This window comes from Hipposideros armiger, unplaced genomic scaffold, assembly GCF_001890085.2.
Source record: "Hipposideros armiger isolate ML-2016 unplaced genomic scaffold, ASM189008v1 scaffold_2, whole genome shotgun sequence".
Classification (NCBI taxonomy): domain Eukaryota; kingdom Metazoa; phylum Chordata; class Mammalia; order Chiroptera; family Hipposideridae; genus Hipposideros; species Hipposideros armiger.
Window position 1 is genome coordinate 4,514,669 of NW_017731352.1, and position 22,500 is coordinate 4,537,168.

The 22,500-nt window shown below is 34.3% G+C and overlaps 1 protein-coding gene across 8 annotated transcripts in view; it reads left to right on the forward strand.

The window, feature by feature from the left end:
* The window catches only part of EHBP1 (EH domain binding protein 1), a 322,290-nt gene that overhangs the window by 251,342 nt on the left and 48,448 nt on the right, over positions 1-22,500 (forward strand). For 5 of the 8 annotated variants that reach the window (XM_019634942.1, XM_019634858.1, XM_019635047.1 and 2 more), the window contains 5 exons: positions 7,505-7,652; positions 15,468-15,575; positions 19,213-19,337; positions 21,733-21,871; positions 22,030-22,136. In XM_019634942.1, the coding sequence (XP_019490487.1) occupies positions 7,505-7,652; positions 15,468-15,575; positions 19,213-19,337; positions 21,733-21,871; positions 22,030-22,136 (627 nt within the window). The remainder of the gene's footprint in view (positions 1-7,504; positions 7,653-15,467; positions 15,576-19,212; positions 19,338-21,732; positions 21,872-22,029; positions 22,137-22,500) is intronic. The other 3 variants (XM_019635096.1, XM_019635151.1, XM_019634995.1) reach the window with 2 other exon arrangements.

Genomic DNA, 22,500 nt, shown 5'->3' on the forward strand with positions numbered 1-22,500 from the left:
GTTCTCTGTGAAATGAAACTGGTCTTTTTCTTCCCCTTCCTCTTAAAAGCAAAAGTCTGCTAGGGGGTTGTAGCTGTGTCAAAGCCGCTGGGATGCCACTGCTGATCACTTTAATTACTACGACTAAGGAGGATAAAATTAAAAGTAGCACCATTGAAGCAGTGGAAGAAAGCTTGCCTAGATGTCGGTGAACTGTGAAATATAAAAATTGCATACCAATACATTTTTATGGAAAGGAAACAAGGAATTACATTACTTATTCTTGAAGAGTTTGTCCTTAAATTGTCAAGTTTTAGTAGTATATCTATCTATGGCAGATTGTAGACGATTTCAGAACGATGAGGAAAATATAACTTGAAGACATGCTGTGAAAGGGCTCAAGATTTTTTCAGTTTATGTCCAAAGTGGTTAATTATGATCTGTCTTCCATATTTGAAATGTTTAAATCCATCGTATTGAAATAGGAGCGCTTTGCCCAATAACAGGACTTTTGCCTTGTCCTGGGGATGTTAGCAAAGAGAAGTAAAGCTTAAATGCACCACATTCATCACTTTTCTGAAGGCTTATAATCTAAGGTCAGGAACCTAAATTTTAAATGAATATAAGCAAGTTAGTTTTTCTTCACCTCTCAGTATTCAGTAGCACAAAGGGAAATTTAACCTGAATTGCATAGCCTACGTGTAAGCAAAAAACTTAATTTTTAAAAAAATCACAGTAATAGTAAGCCCTCAGAAAAATCCTGTACACCCATTATGTAATAGATAGGACCAGTGCTCTGAAATCAGACAGACACTGATTTTAATTGTTACTATGCCATTTACAAGATATATGACCTTGAGCAGTGTATTTTAGTGAGATTCATTTTCTATCAAATCAAAGAGATAGTAGTTAACCTTACAGAGTCGTGAGTAGTAAATGAGACACGTGAAAACACTGCGCAGGTACAAAACTAATAATTACCAAAAAATTTGTTATAACTTGTAAAAAGATGATCTTGGGGAGGGAGGCCTCCTAAAATAACAGCTTCCGTCAAACCCTCCAAAAAGTACATCCATCTTACAAAATCTAGATTATCCCACATAACTCAGTCTAACTCTAAATGATACTGTATAGAAAAAGTAACTATCAGCAGACTCATTCTTGAAAATAGGAAGCCTAACTACTTGAATTTCTTAAAGTGTATTTCGAATAGGCAGGTAAATGAAAGATATATAGGTTTGCTATGTGCTGGATTTTTCATTATACTTTTTAATGATAGCAGGTCTTCCTGTTACCTTACCTCTGCAGTGAAAAGATTCCATTTATTTCAACAGAAGTAGTAAACAGGTCATTTATTTATAGCTATGAATCTCTGTCTTCTTTTGAATATAGAATGGTCAAAACGGATAGCAATAACACATTTCTCTACTTGGGTAGGTAGGCAAACCATCATTGTCAGAAATATTCATCATCTGCGTATGTGAGCAGTTTGTGCTGAATGCTATAAAAAATAATAATCATTGTCCTTACTCTCTGGTCATTTTATTCCTTTGACATAAACAGTATGTCTTTATTTAAGTAAAAGATAATTAGATTTTGTTGCTGTCTGTTCTTTAAAGATACTGCAAAAACCAATTTTTAATGGAGCTTACATATAAAAATTAAAATGAAATAGCTTTACTAATAAACCTAGAAATAAATACTATCAATTAAATTTTAAATTGGTTGCATAATCAATTGCTATAATTACAAGCTTTTCCTTCTGACCTTAACAATTAACTTGTATTTTTTTCAGTTGGTTCTTTGTCTTAAGGGAAGTTAATGGGTGAGAAAACAAACAATGCAGATATGCCATCCCACTGGAGAGCTCTAGACCCAAGCAGAATTGTCTCTGGTGTTAGGACATTAGTAGAAAAGTAAATCAAGGCAATCTGATAGGGAACTAGAATTCTGTCAATCAGGCTCAAGATTTTGTGCTGTGTCCATAAACTTTGTTTACTGTAGGATTTTATGAGTTGTAACCTGCCCTTGCAGTCTGTTAATGAGGCTAAATCTTGCTACTTAAGAATTGAATTACAGCACACCTCTGGGCTAATGGTTATAAACAGAAAGTCCCATTAGGGCTGCATTCTGATTTGTTCATTTGCATTTTTTTCTATTGTATAGTGAACAATGATGGGTAAATAGGTACAAACAAACAATTTACATGGAAATTGATAAAGTGTCCCTAATTAGTATTTAGAGTTGGTTTTATTAATGACTGCCTGCTTTAAATTGCACTCTTGGTAAGCTCTCAGAAACATTTGCAGAGGGGAGTATTATTGGGGGGAGGGGGGAGGAGCCCCAGGGGAAGGTGGTCGCTTATGAGAAAAAAATTAGGTTCCATTTCACATTTAGAAAGGTAGAATCATTTCATTTTAACTCAGTGAAGATGACCTAAGACCATTTCATCTGAGCTTGAATCACCAAATTTCAGCTCTGCAAGAAGTTATTATTCACACAGTGAAATTCACTTAAACCTAGTTGCCTAAGGCATATCAAATAATGGTTTTTATTAGTGCTCTTAACTTTTCTTAAGTTTGGAAGATGAAAGTTTAGTAAAAGCTCAATTTTCCTCAGTTGGTCATGTAATTTGATACTATTTGGGATCAAATAGTTTAGTGGTTAAGAGCAAGGGCTCTGTAGTCAAATTGACCTGAGCTGGACTCCGGGCTCTGACATCAGTTCTAGCTGTGTAACCTTGGAATTCTAAACCTAAATATTCTCGTTGGTAAAAATTGGGTTGTGAAAATTAAATGAGATCATGCGTATAAAGCATTTATTACATAAAAGCTCAAGAGATAATCAGCAACCATCACCAAATTTACCATTATCAAGCCAGTATTTCCTTTTATTCCTACTATATTTTCCAAGTTCAGAAATATTAATAGTAAACTGAGACTTTTTGTACATTATTCTTTTCATCTTCAGTCTCACCGTGTCCAGTGCTTACTAGTCCTCTAACTACAAATAAGCTTGTGTCTCTAAATATTAAGAAAATTTTCCTTGAATGTTAAATCTCTCTTCTTTTGCCCCTACCACAATTATCACCCACTCTAGGAATCCTACCATCTCATCTCTTTCATTCCTTCCGACAAGATTCTTTTTTTACAATAAGAGCAGTACATGTGTATTATAGAAAATGAAGACAAATGAAAGAATACAAAAACATTTCTTTCCCACACCCAGATATCTCTACAATAACAACTTTGTGTGAATACCCTTCTAAGTCTTTTTCTATACATATACATTTATGTGTGTATGTATTTTGCCAAAATGTATAAACTATTTTTTTTTCAGTCAAGTTGCATTTCTTCTAATTTAATACTGTGATTATATTCAGAGTCCTCTAATTGGTTCAACAATGTCTTTTACAGCTGGTTTGTCCAAACCGGTATCTAACCCAGGACTATATTGTACACTGTATCTGGTTAGTTTCTTTTGTTGGTGGTGATGGTGATTCATTAGTTGGTTTTTGTCGTATGTTTGTTTTCATGACTCTCTCGTGATAAAATGACCATGTCAGTTGTCCTGAATATCCTACCTTCTGGATTTGTTTGGTTGCTCCCTTGCTAAGTCATTTATCATACTTCTCTATCCCTTGTGTTTATGATAAACTGGAAAGGTTTAGTGGATTCACTTTAAACATTTGGACTAGATTATTATAGGTGGTATGTGCTGCATGTCCTTCACATCAAAAAATATATGACACAGAGTTGACCCAACATTAGTGATGCTAAGACTGACCATTAGATTAGTGGTCTCTAATCCCTGATCTAGTTCTGATCTTTCCGTTTACAATTAGATTTTCCCCCTTGTAATTAGGAAGTGGTCTGCAGTGTTACTTAAGTGTGTTTCCAATTACTACCGCTGTGTAACAAACTACCCCAAATTTAGTGATGTAAAAAATTGTTTTTACGCTCACAGATTGTGAAGGTCAGGACTTCACACAGGGCACAGTAGGGATGCTTGGTTTCTGTTCCACATTGTGGAGGGCCTCAGCTAGGGAGACATGAAAAGTTGGGGGTGACTCAGAATGGCTAAAAGCCAAGATCATCTGAAGGCTTCTTCATTCACATGTCTGGCACTTGGGTGAGGAAGACTCAAGGCTGACCTCAGCTGGGACTGTGGACTGAAATACCTACATGTAGCTTGGGATTTTCACAGCATGACAGCTGGATTCCCAGAGAGTAAAAAATGCAGGAATTTCAAGAGAACTGGGCAAAAGGCGTGTGGCCTTTCCTACCTACCCTTGAAAATCACCTACAACACTTCTACATACTATTGATTATATACAAGTCATTAAAGCTGCCCCAGATTGAAGGGAAAGGGAATTAAACTCTAGCTCTTGATAAGGGAGTGGCAAGATCACATTGCAGAGAGCATGTGGGATGAGAATTCTGTTGTGGCCATCTTTAGAAAAGATAGTCTGCCACAGTATAATATTGATATCCTATTATTCCCCATCAGACATTTAGCTAGGAGCTTTAATAAAGGTTGATAATCCTTGCCACAGTCAGTTGTTCTTTTATCAATGGCAAAGTTATGTTTTTATAGTTCTATCTTTTTAAAATTATTATTATGGCTGTTATTATTTTGTAAAGTAGAGCCTTTTCTCATTGACTGGGACTATTTTAGTTACCCTAAAATTCAGGAAAAGACAAGATAATTGCTTGATTCTTTTCCTGTAATTGCAAATTTTCACAAGTTAATTTAAAAGCTGCCTGAAGTGAGTTTATACATTTTTTAAAGAGCTATTTAAATATCATAATGAATTGATGAATTTTTATTGATTCAATGTGTGATTTCATTGAACTAATTCATTGCAATCATTGTTCTTTTTGATACTGAAATTGTTTCAGTTTTTCTATGGGGGATCTTCAAGCTTGTCTCTGGGTCCATTTGATGCCCCTATTAATCTAACCGTATTAATTCTGGCAGCTCTCATTTCTAGCCATATCAAAATTTGTGAAAGAATTGCCTAGGGTTGAGCTCCATCAACCCTACACCTGGTGTCTAACCCTACACCTAATAATATTACCTACCAAGTTTAATTGACCTTTTTTAATGTTCAGACTCATTAACCTCTAACATTTACTGTAGTCGATTACTCCCTTTTTCATGCTTCTCCCTACTTTGATTCTCAGAATACATCAGTGTTCTAGTTCTTCACCTCTTCTTTCTCTGTCTCCTTTTTCTCTTCTTATCTGAATGTAGATATTTTCCATGTTTTAGTTAGTAGCCCTCCTTTTTCTCTATAGTACCTCTATAGATGCTTTCGTGTATTCCTGTAACTTCAGCCATGAGCTCTGTGGTCATACTTGGACTTCACTTCATAGCATCAATTTCACTTCCAACTACCTACTAACATCTTTACTCAGATGTCCTGCCAGCCTCTCAAACCCAGTCTGTCCCTCGGTTTTTATAGTTCCTCTTAGTTTTCCTAGTTCTGTTTTTAACGCCATAGTTCTACTAGTTGTCCAAGTTAAAAACTTCTGAGTCAGCTTTTTTCTCCCGTCCTCATCTAATTAGTTACCAAGAATTGGTACAGGTACAATTCTATCTCTAATATATTTCTTACACCTGTCTCTTTCCATTCCCATTACCACCATCCTAGTTCTGGATCTCATTACAGCTTCCTAGGCTATTATAATAATGGCCTCCCAACGAGTCTCTTTCCAGTCCCTCTATTTACTGTTGTCAGATTAATCTCTTCCAGATACACTTCTGGTGGGTCATTCCCCTAGACAAACAAAACAAAACAAAGATACACACAAAATCAAACCTTTGCTTTATTTAGAATAAAAGTAAAGTACTTTACCCTGTGGGTACATCAGTTACCCAGTTCTGATTTTAAAACTACCAACAACAATAAAGCTACCCAGCTTTATTTTTCTTGCCTTGTCTTTCTGTCATTATTTTTGCCATATGCTAGGAAAACTAGACTGTTTCCCCCAATATACTTGCCTGCCTCTGTGTCTTTGAATTATTCCTACCTCCTGGTCTCTTCCACACTGACCCACCTAACTACCGACTCCACCTGTACCCATTCCAAGGCCGCTCATTCTGCAGGCCCAATTCAAAATTCAAAAACCATGATGCCTTCTGTTTGTCTCTCAGTCAAAAATGTTTTTCTTTCTTCTGAACTCTTGCTTCATTTGATCACACCTCCTTATTGTGGCTGTTCTACCTTTCCCTTTATATTATAAGCTTTTGAAAGTTGAATTACAAATTTTCATGCTTCAAATTTCTATATCAAGTACCAAGATATGTATTAAGGACCAGAGATACAAAGATAAATCAGATATAGCTCCTGCCTCCAAGTAGCTCAGTTCTACTGAGAAGGAGGCAATTATACAGAGTTATAATGTAACTTGACAAATATTATTTAAAAATTAATAGCGCGCACATGCACACATACATACACACACGATACTATGATAACATAGAAAAAGGAGAACGTTATTCTACCAGTGGGGAGGAAGGAAGAGTAGTCAGGGGAAGTTTAGTGGATTCAAACTGAATCTTGAAGAATGAGTAGGAGTTAAATAAGATGAGAGAAGAACATTCCAGGAAGAGGAAATGACATATTCACATTCATGAAACTACATGATACAAGCAATTCTGTATGAATAGATGTGAAGTTTAATGGAGGTTAAAGGAAAATAATGCTGCAAAGATATGTTGGGGCCAGATTACTTCAGGCTTTGTTTTGTTATAATAATGCCTTATTTTACATACTTTCCAGTTTACAAAGCAGTTTCATGTTGATTATGTGTGATTCATAATAACCCTTTTTTAGTTGTCAAAAACTGTTTTAGTTATTCTCTGTAGTTTTTGGTTATTTTAAATATCAAAAAGCACATTAAATTTTACTTTTTCTTCTCTGTGCATCTGGAGGGAGAGTAACTAGGAATGGGATAGTACATCAGTTACCCAGTTCTGATTTTAAAACTACCAACAACAATAATTTGTGTAAGTAACGTACTATCCTCATTCCTACTCCAGCCCCCTAAAAACGCCATTTCCTATATTTGATCAATGGTATAGCTCCATTATCTGTTATCAAAGATGTCTTTTAGTCAGTGCTCTATGCCTTTATTAGAAAATAGCAAGTTAAATTCAGTTCTTAAAAAATAAGGTATTAATTGAAATTCTGTTTTCAGTATTATGATTTTTTCTATAAGACTGAATATTAATAATAGTTTCTGCTATTTCTCGGTAATATATACTGCCAAGCATTCTTTAGGGGCTAGTTTGAATTTTTAAAAGGCGTTTTAATACAGTAATTTGTAAATGTTTTTTAAAAAATCTGATTCTAGGATGTCTTTTAAAAATGGTGTGACATCCAACTGATATAGAGCATCCTATTTATAATGTGGGCCAAGCACCATGCTGTAAACCAGTTCCTATCATGATGATCAGATTGAAAATGAAATTGCATTTCTGTCAATTACTGACTTGGCAACTGTTCAATATATCTTAGCAGCAAGATGAAGAGCGACGTCGGCAGCTGAGAGAGCGAGCTCGTCAGCTAATAGCAGAAGCTCGATCGGGAGTGAAGATGTCAGAACTTCCCAGCTATGGGGAAATGGCTGCAGAAAAGTTGAAAGAAAGGTCAAAGGCATCTGGAGGTGAGTTAAAGAATCTTGTATCATATTCTACAGACAACCCAGAAATCTGCAGTAGACCTTTGGGACTTTTTATTCTTGCTTCAGAATGTTGCATCAAATACATAAAATTTCTAACCTATTGAATATGTGTTGCACAAAACCTAAAGGAAGCATAGTAAATCAGAAGATAACTGTTGCTGTTTTCCAAATCAACTTTTTGGTTTAAATTTTAACAACTCAAGAAGTACTCTCTTAGAATATGATTTAGGAGAAAACTCATGCAAACTTTGATTTGTAATTCCCTGTGATGCCTCATTAATTGTATTGGGAGTAAGATGCAATCAAGTCCTCAATATCTAGATCGCAAGACTTGTTAGTGGTGAGCTTTGAAAAATCATGAAAGATTTTCCCCTTGAACCAGATCTTTAGGAAGTAGCTTTAACAATGTCCTGGCATTATAGCCTGACGTGTAAGAATTTTAAATAAGTCTCATATCCATTTCTTCTTAGTTTCCATATACTAAGAGGGTCTTCAGTATTTGCAGAAATCAATCTAAGCTCGATGTTGGAACAAGGATGATATGTATATATAATTAAAGATAATTTGATTTTTGCCTCTTAGTGCTCAATTTAGACATCTTTAACTTGGAACTTTTTAGATTTTTATTTAGGAGAAGTATATTCAAGAGGCCTGTGGGGTTTTTTTGGTTTTTGTTTTTTTAAATTTCAAAGCTGTGTAACCTATTTATCTACCAAAACATGCCAGGTCCTTGTCCTGAGTTAGTCTTAGAATGCTAACTAAGATCACGGTGAAGAGTAGGCAAGTGAGGACTCGAATAAGACCTTAGCAAACTGAAACAAAGGTAAGCTATTCCTAGGTCAATAAGTTTCTTCAGAGTAAACTGAAACTTACTGCTGTTATTTCTAATTGATTCCTTATATTAAAAGCTTACTGTTGTAGAGAATTCCAGTTAATACCGATAGCATACGAGTATAGCCTTCCCTCCCATAAATTTGAAAGCCACTTTCCCAAAAAGGTGTCTTTCTGTCTCTTTGGTTTCTCAGAATGTTTATATCTCAGTTAAATCCTTCATCTTACCCTTTCAGCTCTATCATTCAGAATTCTTATTGCAATTTCTTTACTCTTTACTAAAGTTTTATAGTAACATCAGTAACTACTCACAGCTACATTTATATAATGCTGTGATAATTTGCTTTCATTTATTATTAATAAGATGTTTCTTTGATATTATAAAAAATTCTAACTATTCAAAATAAGTTTTAAAAATCTTTGCCTCCTTCTGCCTCAGAATAATAGGAAAAAACCTCATGTTCTTGACCCTCCAGATAGATTGTCCTAAAGCTACTAACGCTAGCTACCTGTGGTATCATAGACCCATAGGAGAACAACATTAATAGCATAGAGAGGCATTGAGTGTTTCTTTTAATTTTTTTTTCTCAGTGATGAGCAAGTAACAATGCTAAATGAGTTGTAAGCTCTGGGAAGGCTTAAAATTAAATATTTTTATTGATGATGTGGGATGAGTCAGCTATGTAATTGATCTCATCTCTATAATCCAACCCTAGTTGAGGCTAAGCCAGGACTACACTAACTAGAGAGATTTTGTCAATTGTTACAACTCCCCAAAATGGGTATCTTCCCTACTTTGAAGACCTGGTTTTGATGTCATTCAACAGTCAACAAAATAAATAAAGAACAGGTGAGGACTGGATCTGCGGAGCTAGCAAAGAAGTATAGTCTAAAACAGGGAAAGCCAGGTGAAATGAAGATGGGACAGGGTTGACTAGATGACTTACGAGAACCTTCTGAGGAGTCTAGCCTCTATTCCCTAAGACCCAAGTGACCAGGGTCCATTTCTGTCATAGAACATACCATACCTTGGGTGTTGGAAGCAGCCATATATCGGATGGTGGGCTCTTAATCAGAGCAAAGATTTATGTACAACAGCAGGCCTAGTCCCTGACCTCAGTGGTGGATATTGGCCTGTCTCCATAAAAGCATATGGATCAGACTAGGTCTGTTCTGGCCTCAAGGCCTAAGCCAAAGCTACTGGGGCTGGGAGTTGGGGGAAGAGACCTTAAGGATAAGGGAGAAGGTAAAATTTCGGCCTGAAATTCAGCCATTCAAACAGATGCATTTATCCATTGAGCGGTGACAGCCACCGGGCTAGAACAGGATTTGGAAAACGTCTTGAAAAGGACCAGAATAAGTACTTTAGATTATGCAGGCCATATGGTCTGTCTTAACTACTCAACTCTGCCCTTGTAGCCTGAGAGCAGCCTTGAACAATGTGTAAGTTAATGGATGAGCCTGTTACTTACCCAAAAAGGTGGTGGGCTGGGTTTTGCCTGCATGCTGTAATTTGCAGACTCTTTGATAGCAAATTAAAAATTCACTTGAGTTCACAAGAATCTAACTCCTAAGTGGAAATGACACTATGAAGTTGATAAGTCAAGGGAAGGAATTAGCAAATTAGTGTCTACTCTTCCACTGTCTAGTAGGAATCATCAGGTTTGAATAAGGAATAGTGTGAAAAGGGGAGAGAGAGATAAGTAGGGACCACCCTAGATGGAAGACTAGGGTAGGAAGACTTTGGAAGCAGTGGTCCAGAGTGACAAAGAAGAGGGGGTAGTCAAGAAAGGAAATACTAAGGTAGAAGCACAGCCTGAGGAATGTGTTGAACATCATCATTACTCAGACTCATTGCCCAAACCTCCTTGAAAAGCGTGCTTTTTCGTTTCTCAAGCAGCAACCAGCCTCAGTGAAGAAAGGAAATTTAATAAGTTTGAGGAGATGAGGTGTCTTCAGCTTCATGGTGTCTACAGAAAATATATGCAGGGTATTTTAGGTCATGGATAGCCATGTACTCAAGCAATCCACTTGCATCCTGTTGCAACCAGAAATAGCTTAATACTTGTGAAAAAAACAGAATCACACCTTTCCAAGGAGCTACCGCTTAGCTTTTACTTGTCCTCTTTTTGACATAATAGGACTTACGAGAGAATCCAGTGATATTGTGGTATACTACACATGTTTTTTTCAATTTCTGCATCATTTTGTAATTATACATCTATAATAGCCTCATTTTAAAATTCTCACTTAACAAACTTTGGGTTCATTTTTATTGTATTGCTCTTACTTGGCAAGATGCAGGTCTTTGGGGACAAAGTTTGGTATTTCCATTTTTAGTTCTCTGGTATTGTGGTCAGAGAATATGGCCTGAATTGCTGCTTTGGGAATTAAAAAGTTTTTAATTTGGTTAAATAAATGTTAAATTTTTGTTAATGATCCATGGGCACTTGCAAGGTGTCGATCTTATTTTAAGATGATATTGTCATATATTTATTATATATTATGTGGTATATTATCTATGATATATATTTTGTATGTTTTATTTATGTATGTATTCTGGAGCTTATCATGTTGGTTTGAGTTAGATTAGGGTCATTTAACTTTTAAACTGACATTTTTGCTTCTCTTTGATTTAGATAAAGTAGTACTGTTTGATTTTGCATTTCAGATGAATAAAGAAAATATTTTTTTTATTTTGCCCATGAGACTGTGTGCCTACGTTATCCCTATTTCAGTTATAGCAGATAGGTTTATCTAAAAATGTTGAGCGAAAATCTTATAGGCCTTCAGTAATTTTTATTTTTAGCTTCTATTAATAATGTACTTATATTGTGTTTTTTATCTTTTTTTTTATTTCTATAGAATAACTTCAAAAGTTAGGAATGTTGTAGGTACCTTCAAAGAGAATTTAAAAATCATGATACAAATGGGAATTTTTTGAATGAATTTTTCTTTGAATGTGTGTTTTTTGTTTTTGTTTTTTTTTAAATTGGGGAACGGGACCAGCCAAGTTGTTCTTCTTCGATCTTAGTTGTGGAGGGCGCCAGTCACCATCTGGCTTCCCGACGGCAGCTCGTGGCCTCTAAGCTCAAGGTGCTGTGTTACAATCTTAGTTGCAGGTGGGCGTAGCCACCATCCCATGCAGGAGTTGAACTGGCAGCCTTGATGTTAAGAGCGCACACTCTATCCACTGAGCCATCTGGGCTGCAGCTCAGCTCAAGGTGCCGAGTTTGTCTTAGTTGCGGGTGGGCGTAGCCCACCATCAAACAGGCAGTCTTGTTGTTAGGAGCCCGTGCTCTCACCAGTTGAGCCATCCTGCCACCTTTTGGCAGCTCAGCGGCAGCTTAGCTTGAGCTCAGCGTCACTGGCCCATGTGGAAATCGAACCAGCGGCCCTGTTGCTCAGAGCTCACGCTCTTAGCTAACTCTTAACCAATTGAGCCACTCTGCTGGCCCCTATGAATGTTTTTAATGATAGCTTAAGGTGGTTTTTGTTTTTTTTTTTTAAGTACAGATATTTGTTTTTTACTGTCACCAAATAGCCTGATTTTTCATTGAACCTATTTATAAACAATAAGTGTTATAAGATTGGCCTTATAGTAGTGCTGTTAATCACGGCACTGGAATCCCCATTTTGCTTATAGTGCTGTGCAGTGTCACCTGGAATTTATTGTCTTATTCTGGTGCATATCCAGTCTCCTTTCACTTTTTCATGTGTGCATTACGCATGCCATACTTGCAAACCAGCTTCTATTGTGTAATGGATCTCTAATTTACTGTCTGTCATGCTCACCTACTGGGTTTTCAGTGGTTTGCCATAAGGATAGATACATATAGCTATGGCTATAGATATAGACATAGGTATAGCTATATCATTCATGTATGTATATATGAATTATATATATATATATATATATATATATATATATATATAGTCTGTAATATCTTAACACACATGCGTGCACTTTAATTCTACTAGAATGCATTTAGAGTATTTCCCCTGGTGTTTAAAAATGTGTAACATTAACTGTTGAAAAGAATTCAAGGGTTCGTCGTAAAACTGAAGCCAGTGAATGGAAAGAAAATGGAAATCCATCCTTAAGAAGACCTGAGCTTTATAGGAGATCAATTCTTACTCTTGCCCTCCCAAATAGTAATCCTTTTATCTAAGGTTAGCAATACATATATAAACATTGAGTTAACCACTCAGCATTACTGGTCAGTGGTAGTGTAGATAGAGATTTCATTTAGCTGAGAAATAAAATGAATGGCACCTGTTTAACATCACTCAGGAATCCAGCATTGAATAAGTGCATAATGAAAGGAGGTACAATTTCTACACGTTTCCAGAACCAGAAAGTACACATATCCGACCACATTTCCAGACTTAACTATTTCTTTTCCTAGGAAAGCTATCTTTCTAGTCACTCAGGCTGGAGAATTAATGTTGACATCAGCCTCACCCTTCTTCTCCTCGGTATCCCTCTCCCAACCACCTACTTACTGTCCAGTCGGTTCTCAGATCATGTCACTTCCCAATTCTTTTATCCCAGTTAGGTTCTCCATACTGCTTGCCTGGGTTTATAATAGTCTCTAACATGGACCTCCTGCCTCCAGCCTTTCTGTACTCCAGTCCAACATCTAGGTCAGCAATGTTGCATGAAGACTGATGTCACAGGGATAATCAACCCATGTGCAATTTTAGACCACTATTTCTTTCAAATAAGAAAGCATAGAGGAATGTCAGCCAGAGTGATATTGTATAAATAGTATTGAAGCTACCCTAATTTATAAAATACATAAGTTTCGGTGCTTATGTTACTAATTATTTTGTACATATTTCACAACTGATTATAAGACATTTATTTTAGAAAACTGCTTATATAGAGTATTCTTAAACAGCACAGTGCTGATCATATTTGAGCACCATTGTCTCTTCATTCCTACCAAGTAAAACGTCAAGTTCCCATTCTGCCCTTCAGGACTCTCTGCAGTTTTTACCTTTCAAGTTGTACCTCCATTATTTCCCTTCAAGTATGCTCAAACCAAGTAGGACTTTCCACCATTCTTTGAACATAACCTACCCTTTCCTGCTTTCATGCCTCTAATGCCCTCCTCTCAACTGTATCTTTTGAAATCTTGTACTTTTCTTAAGAGCCAATTTAAAGGTTAGTGCTTCCACAAAACAATCCCTGATACTATTGGCAAAGAATAAACTATTCATCTTTTGAATTTGTTCTGTACCTAATTTTTACTCCATAACACTTAACCTGTCTGTTTTACATAGTATTATAGTCACTTGAATATATACCTTTAAAAGGTGGAATAAGTGTCTTATATAACTTAGTATCTCTTCAACATCTAGCAGTGTGTTGTAAATTGCAGATGCAGAATATAGTAGAAGTTTCTTGAATAAATGAATGAATGTTGAATTTTATGCTTTCACTCTAGATTAATTAAGGTCAGTAATAATCAGTCTACTGGTTGGCAGCAACAAAGTACTAAGCTCTAAAAACTCATGTTAGTAAACTATCTCTAACACAGAGTAATACGAGGAAGTGTTCTGAACAGTTATTTAGCATTCAGAAAATATTTAATTTATTTATGTTTACTACAAAATTATTTAGAGAAGAATTTTTGAGGATAATGAAGATAAAGATGCTAACTTTTATGAAAGTAGTCAAATAGTTGTGCTAAGCACAGTTGATTAGAAAGGATCTCTCAACTGATTGTACTTAAATATTGTAGCCAAGTATAATGCCTTAGTGCATTTAGCAATGTTTTTTCCCTGGGGGAATTTCTCAATCTTTTTTTCTTTGTTATGTTCTTCTAAATATCTTATATAGTACATGGGAAATTTTCAATAAATGTAAACTATTATTAATCTTAATGCTCATAGTTAGTATTTACTTGGGAAGCCCAAAATCAAACATAAAGGTATACAGGGAAAAGGACAAATATTGAGGGTTAAGCCAAAGTTATAGAATTTTGGAATTTCTCAATTGTAATACCTCATTATTAATAAAAAGTAAATTGTACAATAGTATGGATAGTCGTCAACTCCCAGGGCTAGACAGCAATTTCTCCAAAAGGTATACTGCCTGTCAGTAGCAGAATTTAAAGCTAATCTCTAATATGCAAACCAAATTGTTTCTATACCTTTTCAAATGTATAACTATCAAAATGACTTAACCAATTTTATCACTAAGATTTAGAAAGGAAATAATATATAATAGAAATATTTAATGCTAAAAAAATTCAATTAAAAACATTTTACTAAGTGTAAAAAAATAGCATAAGACTTCTTCATTCCCATTTATTTAATTTTGAATAGTAACAGTTTTTTCCAGTTTTAAGTATCCCAAGATATACTGTTTTGTTTCTGAACTTTCTTTTGCGTAAAGGGTACTGTCTATTCTAGTCTCAGTCTTGTCTCTTAATTTATCTGTAATGCTTTTATGATATTTCATTAATAGCACGAAAGCATTCAACTCTTCATACAAATGATTTAAATATAGCTACAAGTTTTTAAAGAATTATTTGTTACTTAATACATTTATATCTAATAAATGATAAAAATGTCAAATTCAGAAATACTATTTAATGGCTTTGTTACCTAACCTACTTTATTTTTGTATGCTGTTATTAGAGATTACTATAATAATAGAATGCTTTTTGAAATATAGGAACTCATGAGCTCTTGACAGCTTGTGGCAAATTGTTAAAAGTTTTGTATCTGCTTTGATGTGATAATTCATCTTTCACATATGAATGTAAAATATAAATGTTAACCCAGTAGTGAAAAAGTGACTTAAAACTGACTTTTTTAACTTGCTGATCTGTGTCAGACTTGAATTTGAATAACTCATTAAAATAACTGGTTTTTCTTCTTTAGTGTTTTGGACAAACAATGTAAAACAAATAATATTCAAAATACTAACATTATTGCTACATGTTCCTACAGATGAAAATGATAATATTGATATAGATACTAACGAGGAGATTCCTGAAGGCTTTGTTGTAGGAGGTGGAGATGAACTTACTAACTTAGAAAATGACCTTGATACGCCTGGTAATTTCAAATTATAAATATTTTGTGTCCTACTGCATGGCAAACTTTATCATTACATTTTTTTATTATCTCATCAGTGGTGATAATAAGTTTATTTTGTAGTTCTACTACATCTTATATCCTTACAAATCATTTAGCTAAATCCACTTTCCATCAATATTATGTTATTATTTTGTTTTAGATTTAGTTAAAATTAACAATGAAATTGGAATAGCAAACTGTAGTTTGTGTTCTCCTAGTACTACGATTCACTTTTTTTTATTATTAGTTTCAGGTGTACAAAAACAACACAATGTTTATACATTTACACACTTCACAAAGTGATAACCCTAACAAGTCTACTACCCGTCTGACACCATACATAGCTATTACAATACCATTGACTATATTGCCTATGCTGTACTTTACATCTCGTGACTGTATATTTTTTTACTTATAGTTGACATTCAATATTATTTTATATTAGTTTCAGGTATACAACGTAGTGGTTAGGCTTTATATAATTTATTAAGTGATACCCCCAATAAGTCTAGTACTCATTTGGTACTACACATAGTTTTTACAGTATTGACTCTGTTCCCCTTACTGTATTTCATATCCTCATGACTATATTGTAACTACCAATTTGTACTTCCTAATCCCTTCACCTTTCTCACCCACCCCCCAAATGCCTTCCCATCTATCAACCATCAGTTTGTTCTCTGTATCTATGAGTCTATATTTCTGTTTTGTTTGTTTTATTCTGTTCTCTAGATTCCACATATAAGTGAGATCATATGAAATTTGTCTTTCTCAGTCTGACTCTTTTCGCTTAGCGCAATAAAGATTCACTTCTGTATTTTATGTTATATGAGACAATTTGCTAAGCATTCAATAATTGTTGCCCTTCCCAGCCTAAATATTTTGGTGTAATGTTGTGAAGTATAGATATAGTACCTTTGGAATACTTCAAATGTAAATCTAAACCATGGATCAGATTTTTCTGACTTGGTTTAGAATTGATAGTCTTAGTTGTAATATTATTTTGCAAATTAAATATTACTACTAATAAATTATTTTATACATAATAACTGATTACAATTAAGACACTTTGAAAACTATATAGTTTAATATAAAACAAAACTTTTATATTAAATTAATGTAATACATTATATCAATAAATATTATACCAATAATCCCATTGGTAATTGACCTTCTAAGTTATTGTTTAAATTATAAAGATGCTTGTGGTTTAATAGATAAGAGTGTCATATGCATTTTATAAGTCAGCAGCAGGTAGCAATACAAAGTTTTTTGTACCAGAGGGGTTCCATAAATGCTTACTGAAGTCTTGTAGCAATAAAAAGTCTTTAGTGATCTCTCTAGATTTAAAGGTAGGGAACTGAAGTTCCTCATATTTATCTTTTCCTATAAAAAGCTACAGAGAGTGAGAGCAGGTATTCTTCCCAGCCCTGACATGTCCCTGAAATGCTAACCTGCTTTGTTTCTTCCCCTGTCTGAAATCCTGCTGTAATTTCTCCAAGAAATAATCAACCAGGGTGTTCCTAACTATGGGGGGGACCCAAGAAAACCCATGCCCCTTTGTCAGTAGCTCCTTTATGGTCTAGTATTAAATTATACTTTACTGGGTAGAGATCAGTATATTTATAATTGTGCAAATCCAGGAGAATGCCGATATTTAAGGAAAATTTTTAAATGCTTAACCCAAAATTAGGACTATCTTTTACTCTTTCTCTTAATACTATAGAACTTGAATAAGTTTGGTAGGGTTTTTTTTTTAAAAGGTTTTTGTTGTTGCTTACCCACCCTTTCACCACAACCACCACCAAAGGCTTTATCAGAAACCAGTAACATCCCTTTACTGCTGAGGACATCCATAAGTACAGAATTGAAGCCTTAATATTCCATTTATGGAAGTATAAAAACAATGACAATAATGATGCATGTTTCTTGATTTTACAATGGATTATGAAGACAGGAAAAAATAGCCATTTCTTTGGCAACGTGAAGGGAATTTTCTTGTTTTAGTAATAGGAGCTATGTGGAATACTTTAAAAGTTGGTTATTATTAGGCCTAACAGGCTTGACTCTTGTCCTTTTTAAAAACTCTCTTCCTACTTTATGTATGCCAAAAAGAAAACACATCTCAGTCTTTCTGTTTTTGGAATTAGCTAATGTATTGTTTGTAGCTCTTAAGAATGCCAGTAAGTATTGGCATGTGCATAGGATAGACTCTCCAAGTCAGGCTATGGCTTATTTCATGACAGTAAGAAATAGGAATACAAACTGGAATCTGGAAGCACATAGCATACATTATGATTTTTATCCTTGCTTTATTTTCCCCAAAATTCTTTTTTTAATACGTATATAAAAGTCATAATGTTTTAATAATAAATTGTTTAATCTTTATCTTGATTTGACCATAGTTCATCAGATATTGTTTAAAAGAGAAGCCTGACAATGTAAACTGACCAATTTGCATAAAAGTAATGATAATAGCATTTATTAAGAGTCTTATAATTAGAAAACTTATTAATCTTTATGAAAAATATCATTCAGCAAATGGTGGCATATCTTTTACAACCATTTTATTAAAGAGTTGCTTTGAGTGAATTTGTTTAAGTAGAATTATTTGTGTCCATTTGTTTCTGAACTATTTTATTATTAAAGATGAATGTACTTGATAAAGATAATTTGAAATTGTTTTAAAAGTTTATTTTAAATTTCTAACCATATTTAATACATTCCAAAATCAATAATCTTTAATGTATTTCTACCCTCTTATTAGAAGGTATTTGTAAACATATATCCTGTTTCAGTGCTGGGTATATATGTACATAGATAAACACTGGATTCTAACAGTATACATGACTATCTGAGATCATATTAAGAATTTATTTTATATGTATAAATTTAATATACTAGAAGAATTGAAAATGTAAAATACAATTTAGAATCAAATTTATCACCTCTTTTAAATATCTACTTCGTAGCTTGTTTTATTATGTATAGCCTATACAGTTATTCATAAATACATCAAATACAGGCTTAGGTTTTCAGGTAAGCATAGCTAATATTAACTGTAGTATAACTGAATGGTCTCTAGGTATAATTGTATTCTTTAAAGAGACTCATTTGCGGGGAGGGGAGTAATACATACATGTGTGTGTGTTTATATATACACAAAGAATATATGCTAAGAGACTACATCTTAATTGTTCCCACCACAAAAAAGAAATGATAATTATGTGATATGATAGAGATATTAACTAATGCTACAGTGGTAATCATATTGCAATATATAAATGTATCAACACATTGTACTCCTTAAACTTACACAGTTATATATATACATATCAATTATATTTCAATAAAAACTATAGTCAACATACCTAAAGACTACTCAGTTATACTACAGTTATATAGTATGTAGTCATATATGTACAAGTGTGTGTGTGTGTATAGAGATAGAGAGAGAGAGAGAGAGAGAGAGAGAGTTCTGTCTGGTCTGATATGCTATTTCACAACCCTAATGTCCTTTTTTTTAATATAGTAATATTTTTATAATGACACCTAAATTGATAGCATATACATATAAATCTGATTCAGTTATTTATAGTATTTGCATGTTTAACAGAACAAAACACTAAGTTGGTGGACTTGAAGCTGAAGAAGCTCCTAGAAGTTCAGCCACAGGTGGCAAATTCACTCTTCAGTGCTTCTCAGAAAGCTATAACTGAGAGCTCAGAGCAAGACATTAAGGTAAATCTTGTTTAAAATATTTGACTTGATATCTGTGTATTCTAATTTGCACTGCACTTTATAACCCTAAAATCAATTTCTTAACAAATTCTTCACATTAAGTTTAAGATATAAACTTCTTATTAAATAGCCAATAGATTAATAAATATCCATATAAGTAATCAGTATTCATCTACTTTTTCAAAGAAGCTACTACTTTAAGCTGATATGGTGGTAAAAGTAAAAACTATTCTTCTATTCGTATTTATTTTTTTCTAAGAAGATTGCTAAGAGAATTTTAGCACATTTTTCTGTTATCCTCAACCTTTGACCTGTTTAGATGAACTAAAATTAATGTTAATTAATACCTGAAGATAGTATGTGATAGAATATAAATTTTAAAGAACTTGCATGTGTTTTGTGCCAATAAAAGGATTGTGCCAATCCTTTTGTAGGATTTTAGACAAAATGCCACATTATTATTATTATTATTATTATCATTATTACTATTACTATTATTATTTAGACTATATATTATCCCCATTCATGCCATCCCTCCCTTTTCCTCGCATTGTATCATTAATATTTTTCTAGCTTTAGGGTACTTCTAGTACTGTATAACTTTTCACCCACCTGCAGACTATGGGGACTGCCCTGCTGACTGAAAGGATTTCCTTCCCCTGACACAGAGATGCTTTGAAGTCCCAAAACAATGACTTTCATTGCTTTTCCCTTACACTGTCGGTTTCTATAAATTGGTGATGAAAGTGTGTGGCAGCACCAGAGGACTTTTGGTCTCTATCTTTGAATAAAAGGAAGCCTGGATCAGGTCTGATTTTTTGCGTTCAATTTAGCTTTCCGCAGTGGATTTAATGCAAAATGAAGCTGGCCTAAGAATAATACAATGGATTGAAAAGGCTAACTGAATTAGTGGGTTTAGAGGAATACATTTGTAAAGTGGCAGAAGTCCCTAGTCATAAAAAGGTTTCTTAAGATGGGATTTGCTAGCTAATCGCACTGATATTTTAGCATGTTTCCAGACATCAAAAAATTTAGCCATGTTTGTTTATTTTGGTAAAGACTTGAGTTTTAGACTATTGGGCAGTTATTATATTAGTAGAATACACACTTTTCTGAACAAACAAATAAAAGCCAAAATTGTTTCTATTCTAGCTACATAGCATATTATAAGCATGATACTACTAATAAATATGTAACTTTAAAAAAATAAAATAGAAGTATTTTCATTCTCAAGGTTTAATAATTTACAATAAATAGATGAAATTGGCTTCGCTTTCCCAAAAGATCTTATGTAGTAATTTTTAAAGTTATTCCAACAAAAGGTGTGCTTTAAACAGCTTGTGTTTGTATGGATCTTTTTAGTTAAGATTTTTTAAATGATGTTTATAAAGAACATATAGAGTCCATCTGTTCTCTCGAAGCTTTTAGCGTTGATTTGGGGTTTTACGTTTTTTAATAAAATGCAGTTTACACGTTTATAAATGAGGCGTTCTGTGTTTGTGGAAAAGGATAAACTGTTACCTTCCCTCGAGGATTCTGTATCCCAGGCCTCCTTGAGGCTAGAGAATAGGCCATTGGAGGACTCCCTCATTACCGATTGTCTCAATGCAGAGGAAGGGCAAAGTCTTGGTAGCTTTTGATAACCAGTTTCAGCATTCAGCAGGCTTAGCTATTAGTCATGCATCTTAGCCTTTCCCTATTTACTTTCAAAACACTTAATAAAAATAATAAAAGATTAGGTATAAAATGAAATATTTGTTTGGTACACAGCACCTCGGTATCTGCAGCTTCCACACACTGCAGTGGTTCAGTCTTCTGGGATATTTCTTGTTGATAGAACCATTTGAATTTGTTACCAGTATTAACATAGGAAGCTCTGGAAAAGATAATTGTAGTTTCTTTAGCTGTAAAGGGCTTACTTACAAATCTGGCTTTGGAAAGTTATAGCTGATGAAATGCAGTTCAGTGGGGTAGTATTATAATCCTACCTTTTAGCCTTCATCCAGTATTAGTGGTTTATCTCAATGGGCATAAAATTAGAAACTAGTTCTTCTTGTCATACATGTCTGTGGGACTGGGCAGAATAGTTGGGGGAATAGACAGAGGTAACATGGCTTTTAAATGATATGTATCATCAGGAGAAGACACGGGGGTTCACAGTGTCTGATGAATCAAAGTTATCAAGAGTGATCCGCCATTTAAACCATGTCTCTCAAAGTTTTTAGTTGCAGGTAACAGAGCTTTCAGCTGAGCTATGTAGAGCTCTTTAAAATCCTTTTTCTTTGAAAAAGTTTCTAAATTGGCATTATCTTAAATCGGTAAAAATTGTTTTAATAATGTGTAATTTCATGTTTATAAGATCAGGACTCTCTTACCATGTTTGTTTTACTTTTAGAGTGGCACAGAAGATCTCCGGACTGAGCGATTACAAAAAGCAACAGAACGATTTAGAAATCCTGTTGTGTTCAGCAAGGATTCTACAGTCAGAAAAACTCAACTTCAGTCCTTCAGTCAATATGTTGAGACTAGACCAGGTAGGTACACTTTATAAAATGTTTTTCCATCTTAGGTTTAACACCACACACACACACACACACACACACACACACACAGATAATGTAAATTCACATTTCAATACACAAATATCAAGCTTTCTAATAATTTTACATGTCTTTCCCTTTTTTTTCTTAAGACATGAAAAGGCAGAGATCAATACAGGAAGATACAAAGAAAGGAAATGAGGAGAAGGCAGCGATAACTGAAACTCAGAGGAAGCCATCAGAAGATGAAGTGCTTAATGTATATTAATTTTTTGTGTGGTTTCATGATTGCTGATAATTCCAAACTGTATGTGGAAATAGTGCCTTTATTTGTTAAAATGAGATGTTAGGTTTTTTAAGATGTCAATCTCCAGTGCATTCAAAGCAGAGTGAGAGGGGTGCACTGTTGAATTAGTCTGCAGTGTGGTGATAATTGTCAGATAAAAAAAATGAATTTTTCAGAGTTCCACAGCCCCAGCTTCCTTGAGACATTTCCATCAGGGCACTTCCCATAAAGAGATTCCAGTATTGATCTACCGGGAGGATTTTAATTATTACAATAGCAGATACCGCAGAGCTGCAGTTAGAGGGAAAAGTCACATGAGACCTGCTAGAATTTCTCA